Source organism: Nyctereutes procyonoides, unplaced genomic scaffold, assembly GCF_905146905.1.
Source record: "Nyctereutes procyonoides isolate TBG_1078 unplaced genomic scaffold, NYPRO_anot_genome, whole genome shotgun sequence".
In the NCBI taxonomy this organism is placed as follows: Eukaryota; Metazoa; Chordata; class Mammalia; order Carnivora; family Canidae; genus Nyctereutes; species Nyctereutes procyonoides.
Window position 1 is genome coordinate 10,529,815 of NW_026575048.1, and position 10,581 is coordinate 10,540,395.

General features: G+C 53.1%; 1 protein-coding gene across 3 annotated transcripts; it reads left to right on the top strand.

Annotated features, from left to right (window-relative positions):
- The first annotated feature begins 6,432 nt into the window (after positions 1-6,432).
- Positions 6,433-8,774, top strand: LRATD1 (LRAT domain containing 1). Of its 3 annotated transcripts, none has more exons than XM_055327562.1 (2): positions 6,433-6,700; positions 7,669-8,774. In XM_055327562.1, exon 2 carries the CDS (start codon positions 7,705-7,707, stop codon positions 8,620-8,622), a length of 918 nt encoding a protein of 305 aa, XP_055183537.1. In that variant the 5' UTR covers positions 6,433-6,700; positions 7,669-7,704; the 3' UTR covers positions 8,623-8,774. The 3 variants fall into 3 exon arrangements, with proteins under 3 accessions (XP_055183537.1, XP_055183539.1, XP_055183538.1); XM_055327564.1 differs by having other exon boundaries at positions 6,435-6,769; XM_055327563.1 differs by lacking the exon at positions 6,433-6,700 and adding an exon at positions 6,862-7,194.
- Positions 8,775-10,581: the final 1,807 nt, after the last annotated feature.

Consider the following 10,581-nt stretch of genomic DNA (forward strand, 5'->3'; position numbering starts at 1 on the left):
GAAAGCTGAAACAGAAACAAACACTGACAGCTCAGTAAATAAAATGGTGACCATGGTTCATGCATGCACGGAGTCAGGCAAGGTGTATACATGGAGGTTGTGCTATGCACCAAACCCCAGGCTCAACTAAGGGATTATAAGTTTGAACTGGATTTGAAGCTTTTCCTCAAAAAATTCTTAGTTTATTAAGGAAGAAAAAACATCAATCAATGATACTAGTTCCGTCTGGTAAATGTTTTGACACATTTGCCACATCTCATGACCAGTATAATGGACATGCTCTCATGTCCTATGAGACCATAAAGGATAGTCTCCATTACAATGGGCAAGGGGACCGACACATGTGAGGGCTTGATGCTTGAACGGGTTATAAATTTTGATTAGTAGTTACATTAGGATGGCAGGGAAGGATATTCCAAACAGAAGAAAAAGCCAGCAGCATGTGTGTGATAGTGACACAGGCCTACCCAGAGCTCTCCCATGACCATCATATGGAAGTGGCCCCACGTAAAAGGCATGCACTCTCCTAAAATCTGAAAAGAACACAAAGAAATGATTAATCCTGGGCTGAGACACCTTTGTATAATTCACATCCAAGGACAGATTAAATGCACAAGTGCTGATAGTTTTGTCCAGGGAACGTTTATGAGTCTTTAAAGGCAAAGGCAAAATGATAAGAAGCCACTAAAAACAAAAACAAAACAAAAAACCAACAACAAATTTTTTTTTGGTTAAGAATGTCCAGTTATGGGAAAGAACTAGGAAAATTTGACAACATGGAATCCCAACTTAGAAGAGGGCACCTAAGAAGAACTAGAAATTTAGAGCATGAGTATATGCAGAGGGGTTAAGGGGGAGTGGGATTCTCTTTAGTCCTAGCTGCAAGGAGGTGATCCTGCCATTTTGGTAGTCAGCAAAAAAAAAGTAGAAGGCAGGTAAGTTAGTCACATGCAGGTGAGTTTTTTTTTTTTAATTTTTTTTAAATTTTTTTTATTTATTATGATAGTCACACACACACACAGAGAGAGAGAGAGAGAGAGAGAGAGAGAGAGAGAGAGAGGCAGAGACACAGGCAGAGGGAGGCAGGCTCCATGCACGGGAGCCCGACGTGGGATTCGATCCCGGGTCTCCAGGATCGCGCCCTGGGCCAAAGGCAGGCGCTAAACCGCTGCGCCACCCAGGGATCCCCATGCAGGTGAGTTTAGAGAAAAAAAAATAGTAGGGACATACAGGGTAGTACCTAAAGAGACAGATGCATCCATTGCTGATTGCTTTAAATTCTGAGTGTTGGAACACGCTGGGACATGGCAGGACTTCCATCAGTGGAAAGTTGATCTCCACAGTGAGAACAGACACTAAGGGAAAAATGGGAGGGAGATAGACTATTTGTCCTTCTAAGAGAATTTGAAAATAACAAAGAGTATACCCATCAGGACAGGTTCCTACTCCAACAAATAGTCACAAAACTTTGGGTGGCTTCACTCAGAAAGATTTTGTTTCCCCCTCACATCACAGTTTGATGCAGATTGTTTGGGAGTCGTTCGATGGCTCTGTTAGGGCAAGGATAGTCACCGACCGGGAGACTGGGTCCCCAAAGGGTTTGGCTCAGTAGACTTCAACAGTGAGGAAGATGCCAAAGCTGCCAAGCAGGCCATGGAAGATGGTGAAATAGATGGAAACAAAATTACTTTGGACTGGGCCAAACCTAAGGGTGAAGGCGGCTTTGGAGGCCGTGGTGGAGGCCGGGGTGGCTTTGGAGGCCGAGGTGGTGGCAGAAGAGGCCGAGGTGGATTTGGTGGCAGAGGCTGGGGAGGCTTTGGAGGGCAAGGAGGTTTCTGAGGAGGCAGAGGAGGAGGAGGGGGAAACCACAAGCCACAAGGAAAGAAGACGAAGTTGGAGTAGTTTCTTCCATCCCTCTGTCTTTCCCTCTTCTGTTTGAAAGAAAGGGACTCTGGGGCTTTTACTCTGTTACCTGATCAATGACAGAGTCTTCTGAGGACATCTCAAAACCGTATGCAGTCCTGTGGTCTACTTGGAAATTCGTATAGATAACATTTCAAGGGAGAAACCCTGTTGGTTTTGACTGGATATTCATATAAACTTTTTAAAGAGATGAGTCATAGAGCTAATCCTTATCTGTAAGTTTTGAATTTATATGGTTTCTTCCCATGTACAAAACCATTTTTTTCCTACAATTTTTTTTTTTTGCGTTGGGGGGTGTAAAAGAAAGCAGAATGTTTTATCATGATTTTTGCTTCAGCAACTTTGGGACAAATTAAAAGTCCTAAACTCTGGGAAAAAAAAATTCTCCTGTTTGGGAGGAGAAATCTCCTGCTCTACTCATATTCAGGAACCCCTGCCTCCTTCCATCTAGTGGCTCTGTCATCTTTTAAATGCTTAGGACTCTACCAGGATCCTCCGCATAGGACCAAATAGGATAAAACAAGCGCACGGAAGATCATGTTAATGATTTCACTTTCAGGGGCCAAGCTTTCTAAACTTCCACCCTCATTCCACTGGTCAGACTCATTCAGATGGTGCCCGTGGAACTGGATGCTAGGCAGGGGCATGCCATTCAGCTGTGTGCCCAGAGGAATGGCAATGGGGTTGGGGAAGCCATGGTACTGTCTCTGCCCCGGACAGGTACAGAGTGCTCTTTAGCTGAGATCTGGGTGAGTATGTTGGGGGTCTAGGGAGGTCAAGGACAGGGAAAGGAACAGTTTATGAAAGCCTAAATGTTCAAGTATGATATGCAATTTTAAACAGAAAAAAAACAATATTTAGCAAACAGTGTCAGAAAATAAACATTCCTTCCGTTCTTGGGCCCATTTTAAAGGGTAACACTTTGACTCAAGGGCCTGATCAGTAAAATTTGGGGAAAAGCCTTTCATGTATTGCTAAAGAAGGCAAGAGGAAAAAGAGGAAGATGATACACCAGATGGCACCAATGGAAAAATGCAATATATATATATATATATATATATTATATATGCAAAAATATATATATTATATATATGCAAAATAATGATATATATATATATATATATATATATCATATATATGATGACCCTAATCATTCCTCTGCCAACCGCCTTCTGTATATATTCCTCACAAAAGAAAATGTTCATGTAAAAATACTGCAGGACACAGGCTGTGATCAACCTCAGAGCTTTAGACATTGAACTAGTCTCCGGCTAGACAGGGCTCTTGCCACCTCAACAAAGAAGCAGTCCCATACCCTAGCCAGGGACAGCGTCGGATGATCCATCCCAGGTTAGCTTTCTCCTAGGGCAGTGGACACACAGAACTGGACAGCTGTCATAACAGGTAGGACATGGGACCCACTCCCCTCTTCCACAAATAGCTAATAATAGGTAGCGTTTACTGAAAGACCACTGTGTGCCAGGCAGTGTGTGTGCACACAAGGTCTCACACACTATAACGAGACAGATGCTATTGTATCACATTTTACAGATAAGAAACTGACCGCCCAGAAAGGTTGAGTGACACACTCAAAGTTGCCCAGATAGAAAACGTTGAAGGAAAATTCAAACTAATTGGCTTCCAGAGTTTGTACTTTCGATGACTGTATTTTTTTTTTCCTGGAAAATGGTATTTCCTCAGTATAAAAAGGCAGGATGGGGTGAGGAATAATAGACAAAAACAATTAGCAAACAATATTTTGTGATGAGAATAAAAGTCGGGTTTTCTGATGTTGGAACCCATTGAGTTGACTGGCCTATTCCTTACTTTATTATCTTTGTCATTGCCAAGAGGCTACAAAGAGTAGATGCATTTTCCTTATTTTACTTGAATTCCTCTTCCATTCCTCAGTCAGTGTGTTCTCTGCTTTATATTTCTACGTGGGCTCTCAGGCTATTTATTCTCCCTTGAGATTCCTAAAGCTGTAAGCTTTTTTACCCTGGCAGGGGGAGGGGATGGAAAGAAAATTCGAAGAGTCATGTATTGATGTTTTAGACTTTTGGCACTATATTTTGAAGCTCCAACAATATTTTTTGTTCACTGTCCTTTAGAATGTTGGGGTGCTGATAAGCAAAGAGGAAGAAGCCGCTTACTCTGTAGTCTGGAACAGTAGATGACAGGACAAGTAAGACAAAACACGGCATCCCAGCAAATACGTTGTACATATTTGTGCATAAGACTTGATCTTAGGTTGGACAGAGGACTGACAGAGAGGGAGAGGGAGAGAGAGAGACTTAGAGAGAGGGCGACAGAGAGGTGGCACCTCAACACCAAGCACTGGGCTACTTTCAAGGAGTCCCTCTCTCAGACACCAATAATGAACTCTTCAGATACTCCCTCCCAGAGATCACTGAGTCCAGTTTACAACCTGACCAATGACTCACTTCTTGATTTCTGAAGCCAGCTGTTCAATTCCCTTGACTTCGGGGCCCAAAAGAATTGTTTATTATTTATAAAGAGTATTAAAAAAAAATCATCACAACCTTTGGCTGGTTCCAAGGCTGGTAACTTGTATTTTTATAACTTGCACGTGGCCGAATTTCTGAAAAGATCTATGTATGTCAAATGCACGCGGATGGTAATTTTTTGGTTTTCTTTTTAAAGATTTTATTTATTTATTCATGACAGAGAGAGAGAGAGAGAGGCAGAGGAAGAAGCAGGCTCCATGCGGGGAGCCGGACGTGGGTCTCCAGGATCACTCCCTGGGCCAAAGGAGGCACTAAACCGCTGGGCCACCGGGGCTGCCCAGGATGGTCATTTTAAAACCATTTCTTTCAACGATATTTATTAGACATTTTGATAAGTCACTGCATTTGGAGGCTATGGGATATATAGAGACAATAAGAAGACAGTTCAACAATACTTAGGCAGAATTGTCTACCAAAAAAGAAATAGTAATAATAAAAATGTGCCATCAGTCTTCAGGTAGCTCCTCTGGGACATCAGTTTTCCGATTTTATGAAGCAAGATTTTATTAACACAATGAACAGTGTAGCCAGGGTAAAGACTGGCTCTGGAGGCCCACAGGCCCTAGAGAGAGAGAGAGATTGCTGGCACTGGTATCTGGGCCTGGCTTCCTCACACAGGGCAGTGGGCGGTATTAGAGAATCCTCTCCAGAGGCATGAAGATGAAATCACCCACTTAAACCCCTTAGCCCGGCGCCTCCCCACTGACAAGCAGTCAGGCTGTTTTCCTTCCATCTCTGTCATTGCTGATGGAACCCGTGGTACAGCCGGCACTGCCAAAGAGGTCCAGAATTTAAAGTTGTGGAGAGCGCCTGCCAGTCCTCCAGCTGTTCACTTTGTAAAGAGCAAGAAAGTCAACACAGGTTTGTAATTAAAAAAAAAAAAAAAAAAGAGTCAGAGTTCTGAGAGTTCGTGCCAGCTGCCAAGGGGACACAAAGAGGGAGCACCCAATTCTCCCCGGGGAAAGGGCATAATAAGCTTCACCATAAAGCCCCAGGTGCCGTCTTGAAAGTAGAACCAAGTGTCTGAGGACGCTTCAAAGCTTAGTGTCACGAGCCCTTTTAAACTATTGATCCAGACAGAATGCCTTATGTATGAAAGTCTGCTTTCAACATCCAATATCCAGAGCCCATTCATTCATTTACTTTCCATCCAGAAATGCAATCGTTAAGGACGCCTGGGCCGGACGGACACCCCTCTGCCACAAAACCAGACAAAAACCCCTAAGCAAAGGCAGCTCTGGGGCTTGGCTGTAGGCATTTGTGACGCACTCTTCCCCAGAACATTGCAGCCCCAAAGTATAGGCCCGATTAGGGGGAGGGCTGGCCCAGGCTGGGATTTTTCAGTCGCGGTTGTCAAAGGTGCTCCTCTGAAAGCGGGCGCAGCGCTCGGTCAGCAGCAGCCGGATCAGAGAGGAACCGGGCGTCGGAGGCACCGTCTGGAAGGCAGGGGTGCTGGCGTGCCGAGGAGGAGCAGCCCGGGGCCCCCGGGAAGCGAGACTCCCCGGGGCGCCTCGCGGAGCGGGGGAGGATGGGGGGCAGGGGCCCGCCCCCGACAACGTCGCTCCCCGCCCCGCGCCGCCCTCTCCGTGCGGGGGCGCCCTGGGGCTCCCCTGCACCCGCAGACTCAGCATCGTGGCCGGAGTCCGCACTCGATGGGCTCGGGAAAGCTGCGGAGGGCGCGGGGGGCGAGGGTGCACGCGCGCAGCGGCGGGGCCCTGCAGCAGCGCCGCGCCCCGGGCGCGCTCCCCGCGGGGGCTCCCACCGCCGCTCCGGGGGCTGCGCGCGCTCGGGGGCGCGGGGGCGCGGGGGCGCGGGGACCCGGCGGGCCCGGGGCGGAGCGCGCGCCGCAGCCCCGCCCCCGCTCCCCTCCCCCTCCCGCGGAGATTGACGGGGCCCGGGCGCCCGCCCCAACCAATGAGCGCGTCCCGGGGCGGGCCCTGGAAGCAGCTGCTCGGGCTACTTAGAGTCCTCGGCTCGGCGGGAGGGAAGCAGAGCGCAGTCGGGACTGGCCAGGTGCAGCGCGCGCCCCAGCCAGCGCCGAGCGGCAGGCGCACGGGCACCGCGCCGGGCACCACACCGGGCACCGCGCCGGGCACCGCGCCGGGCACCGCACCGCACCGCGCGGGGCACAGCGGAGCCGCCACCCCCCGCGCCGCCCAGGACCCGCTCGCCACCGCCGCCTCCGCAGCACCCATGGGGACCAGGAGACTTTAAAGGAGTTTGGGGTTTCGGGAGCAGGGAAATCACGGGTACGCAGAGGCGGCTTTCTTTGCCTTGGAAGCGGGTTTTCTTCGTCCGACTGTTTGGACCTGTGCCGGGTAGGAGGGAAAGGGGTCTCGTGGCCGAAAGCGGACCTCCCTTCACCACCCCCGCCCGCCCCCGCACACCTCCACCGCACTGGCTCCCCCCCCCCCCATCTTTCCCTTTCCTCTTTGTTAGCTGATTTTTAGACAGAACGGCCTCGCCCTGGCGCAGCCCGAGCGGCTCCGCTGGGGAGAAGGCGAGAGAAGTAAGGGGCAGAGTGCACCTGCTGGTGGTGCGGGCAGGTGTGCCCGGGTGCGTGGGTGTCCGTGCCCTGGCGAGCGTGCAAGCGTGGGGGGGAGCCCTGTGTACCAGCGTGGGGGTCTGACTGTGTCGTCGCGAAGGTTTGTCATTGTGTGTATGTGACACTATCACACGAGTGTCTCAGCCAGCCTGTCAGTGCCTGGACTCCTCCAAGTGAACAAGATCGTGCTGGGGTCAAGTGAGTGTCTGCGAATGTGTCCGGTTGTCATTGTGCGAGGCGCTGTCAGGGGAGGGGTGCGACCTAGCGCAAAGCTGAGAGGTGGGCCGGCGAGGGTGGGGACAGAAAGGGGAGCGCAGCCTGCTGCACGCTCTCCGAGGCCTCCCTCGGGCGCCCCTTCTTCCTTCCAGCCTACCCCTCGGTCCTTCCCGGGGGGGGGGGTGGGTCTGTCCCCCACAGGGACCCCGCACGCCTTCCAGCCGCCTGCCTTTTCTCTTGTGGGAGTTGGACCGGCTCCCCGGACGGGGTCTGCTGTCGGCCCAAGGACTGGGGGGCGGGGGGGGCGCTTCTGCACCTGTCCTGCCGCCGGGGAGGACCGGGCGACCCCAGCAGCGGCGCGGGGGCGGGCGGGCAGGTCCCGGGGGGCACCGTACGCCCTGGAGGGGGGCAGCCCGACTCTGACCCTGTCTCTGCCTCCCGTCTGTGCTTCCGCAGATCCCCGCTGCTGGCCCTCGCCTCGCCGCGTCATTGATGGGCAACCAACTGGACCGCATCACCCACCTCAACTACAGCGAGTTGCCCACAGGGGACCCGTCGGGGATCGAGAAGGACGAGCTGCGGGTCGGGGTCGCCTACTTCTTCTCGGATGAGGAGGAGGACCTGGACGAACGCGGCCAGCCCGACAAGTTCGGCGTGAAGGCCCCGCCGGGCTGCACTCCGTGCCCGGAGAGCCCCAGCCGCCACCACCACCATCACCACCACCACCACCACCACCACCACCACCACCTGCTGCACCAGCTGGTCCTCAACGAAACTCAGTTCTCCGCCTTCCGGGGCCAGGAATGCATCTTCTCCAAAGTGAGCGGCGGCCCTCAGGGCGCCGACCTGAGCGTCTACGCGGTCACGGCGCTGCCCGCGCTCTGCGAGCCCGGCGACCTGCTGGAGCTGCTGTGGCTGCAGCCGGCGCCCGAGCCGCCCGCCCCCGCCCCCGCCCCGCACTGGGCCGTGTACGTGGGTGGCGGGCAGATCATCCACCTGCACCAAGGCGAGATCCGCCAGGACAGCCTGTACGAGGCGGGCGCGGCCAACGTGGGCCGGGTGGTGAATAGCTGGTACCGCTACCGCCCGCTGGTGGCCGAGCTGGTGGTGCAGAACGCCTGCGGCCACCTGGGCCTCAAGAGCGAGGAGATCTGCTGGACGAACTCGGAGAGCTTCGCCGCCTGGTGCCGCTTCGGCAAGCGGGAGTTCAAGGCCGGAGGGGAGGTGCCGGCCGGCACGCAGCCGCCGCAGCAGCAGTACTATCTCAAGGTGCACCTGGGCGACAACAAGGTGCACACGGCCAGGTTTCACAGCCTGGAAGACCTCATCCGCGAGAAGCGCCGCATCGACGCCAGCGGCCGCCTGCGCGTGCTCCAGGAGCTCGCCGACCTCGTGGACGACAAGGAGTAGCCGCGTGGCGGGCCGCCTGCCCCGCCCGTCTCCCCGCGCCCCGCTCCCCTCCCCGCTCCCGGGCTCCCCGGCCGGCGGGCCGCGCCCCCCGCCCCCTCGAGCGCCCTCCTGCGGCGGCCCGCGCGCCCAGGCTGCGCCCTCGCACCCCTCCGGCGGGCGGCGGGAAGTGTCCGGAGCCGGCACCAAAGGGCGCGGGGCCCGGGGCCCAGGGCCCCCTCCCTCCCCCCAGCGGTGGCGACGGTGCTGGGAACCCCTGCGTGCGCCTGCCCCTGGCGTTGTAACGGGGGGGGGGGGAGGCGAGGGGGGGGAGGAGAAAGGGGCCGAGGGCAGCAGGGGTGCAGGGGTGCACCGGTCCGTGCCTGCCGCCCGCGCGACTCTAACGGGAACCATCACCGACCGCCCCCAGACGCGCGCGCGCGCACCGGTCGGAGATGAGAAACGATCTTTGCACGGCAGAGTTCGGCCCCTGCGTGGAATGTGTCCCCACGTCGCAGGGTTTCCAAGGAATCGAGCCCGTCCCTTAGGCACTCGAGAACGAATTCCACAAGCCAGCCCCCCGGGACTGCGGGTCACCCCGAGGCTGCCCGGCACTTTCCCAGCTCCCCGGCTCCGAGTCTCCTGACATCGCATTCCAGGCTCCGGGCAGAGCGACAGGGTTTGCTTCCAGTCCTTTCCACCGAGGGAAGCGAACGCCTCCCCTTCACCCCCCCCACCCCCCCCCACCCCACCCCACCCCGATTGCCGGTGAGCCTCCCTCGCTGGCAGGAGGAAGCCTTCCCGGCCCGGAGACGGACGTGGCGCAGGCACCTTGGGGAGGAGCGCGGGCCCCGCCCCCCGGCGAGCGGAAGGTTCACCTGGCGTCTGGGAACTTGAATTTGTGCAGAAGGTCGCTGCTTATTCTTAACCCCAGATTGCTCCCTCCGTGGGCTGCATTTCAAAAATAGTCCTATTTTTTAAAGGGTTGGAGGAGAGGGAGGGGGAAGACGTGGCAACATTCCAGAAAACCAGCATTATTACAGCACCATAGCCAGTATGTTTAGTTTGGCTTTTCCTAACATAGAAATCTTAGAAGGCGGGGAAGTGGAAATAAAGTTTGAGAAGTGGGCGAGCAGGTTTCCAGCTGTGTCAACAAAGCCTCTCGTGTTGATGTTTTTATTGACCATTTTAGCAACATGCTAATAAAATTTCAAATTGAAATTTTTATTTTCATGGCTTTAATCCATGATAGTTTAAATACTGGGGGCCATTAAGAATGGATTTAGCTAAGAGCTTAGCTAACATTGCCTTTTCACTCTATTTTTCTCAAATCTTATGAGAATTTCTGTTTTTGAATATTAATTTCATTATTATTATTTTTTTGGCTTGAAACGGCAGCCCTAGTAATGGTGAAGTTGTTAATGTGTATATTGTACTGAATTTCTGTCAGTTAAGGGGTTTACTGCTTTAGTGGAAATTGCTAGCAGGTTCCATGAGGTTTCTTTTCTCCATGTTGTATACCATTACCATTTCATATCTGTATTTCTGTTTTTCTTCCTGTCCCCTTGCTGTCCTTAAGAAAGGAATCTAGAATCGGTGGCTTTACCCCCCCCCCCCTCTTTAGCCAATCCCAGAATCCATTCCTGAAAACCAGAAAGGACTTGTAGGATCAGGGCAAATGTGTCTTTTTCAAAAAAAATTATGGCTGTTTGAAACCCCTTCCTTGGGCAAGGACATACCAACTTCTCTCCTTGTGCTGCAGCCCCAGCTTGACTGTTACTTGATTCAGTGTTAGACACCTGGAGCATCAATGTCCCTTTCCAGGGAATTTGTTAAATAATGGTGTTTAGCTAATTGTTGCAAGCAATTGCATATTGACAGCTGTGATTTAGTTGGACGGCAAATATGGCCAAAGCCAGTTTCTTGGCATTTCAAAAATAATGCAATAAAAACTAGTCGAGGTTAGCTGAGACTGGAAATGCC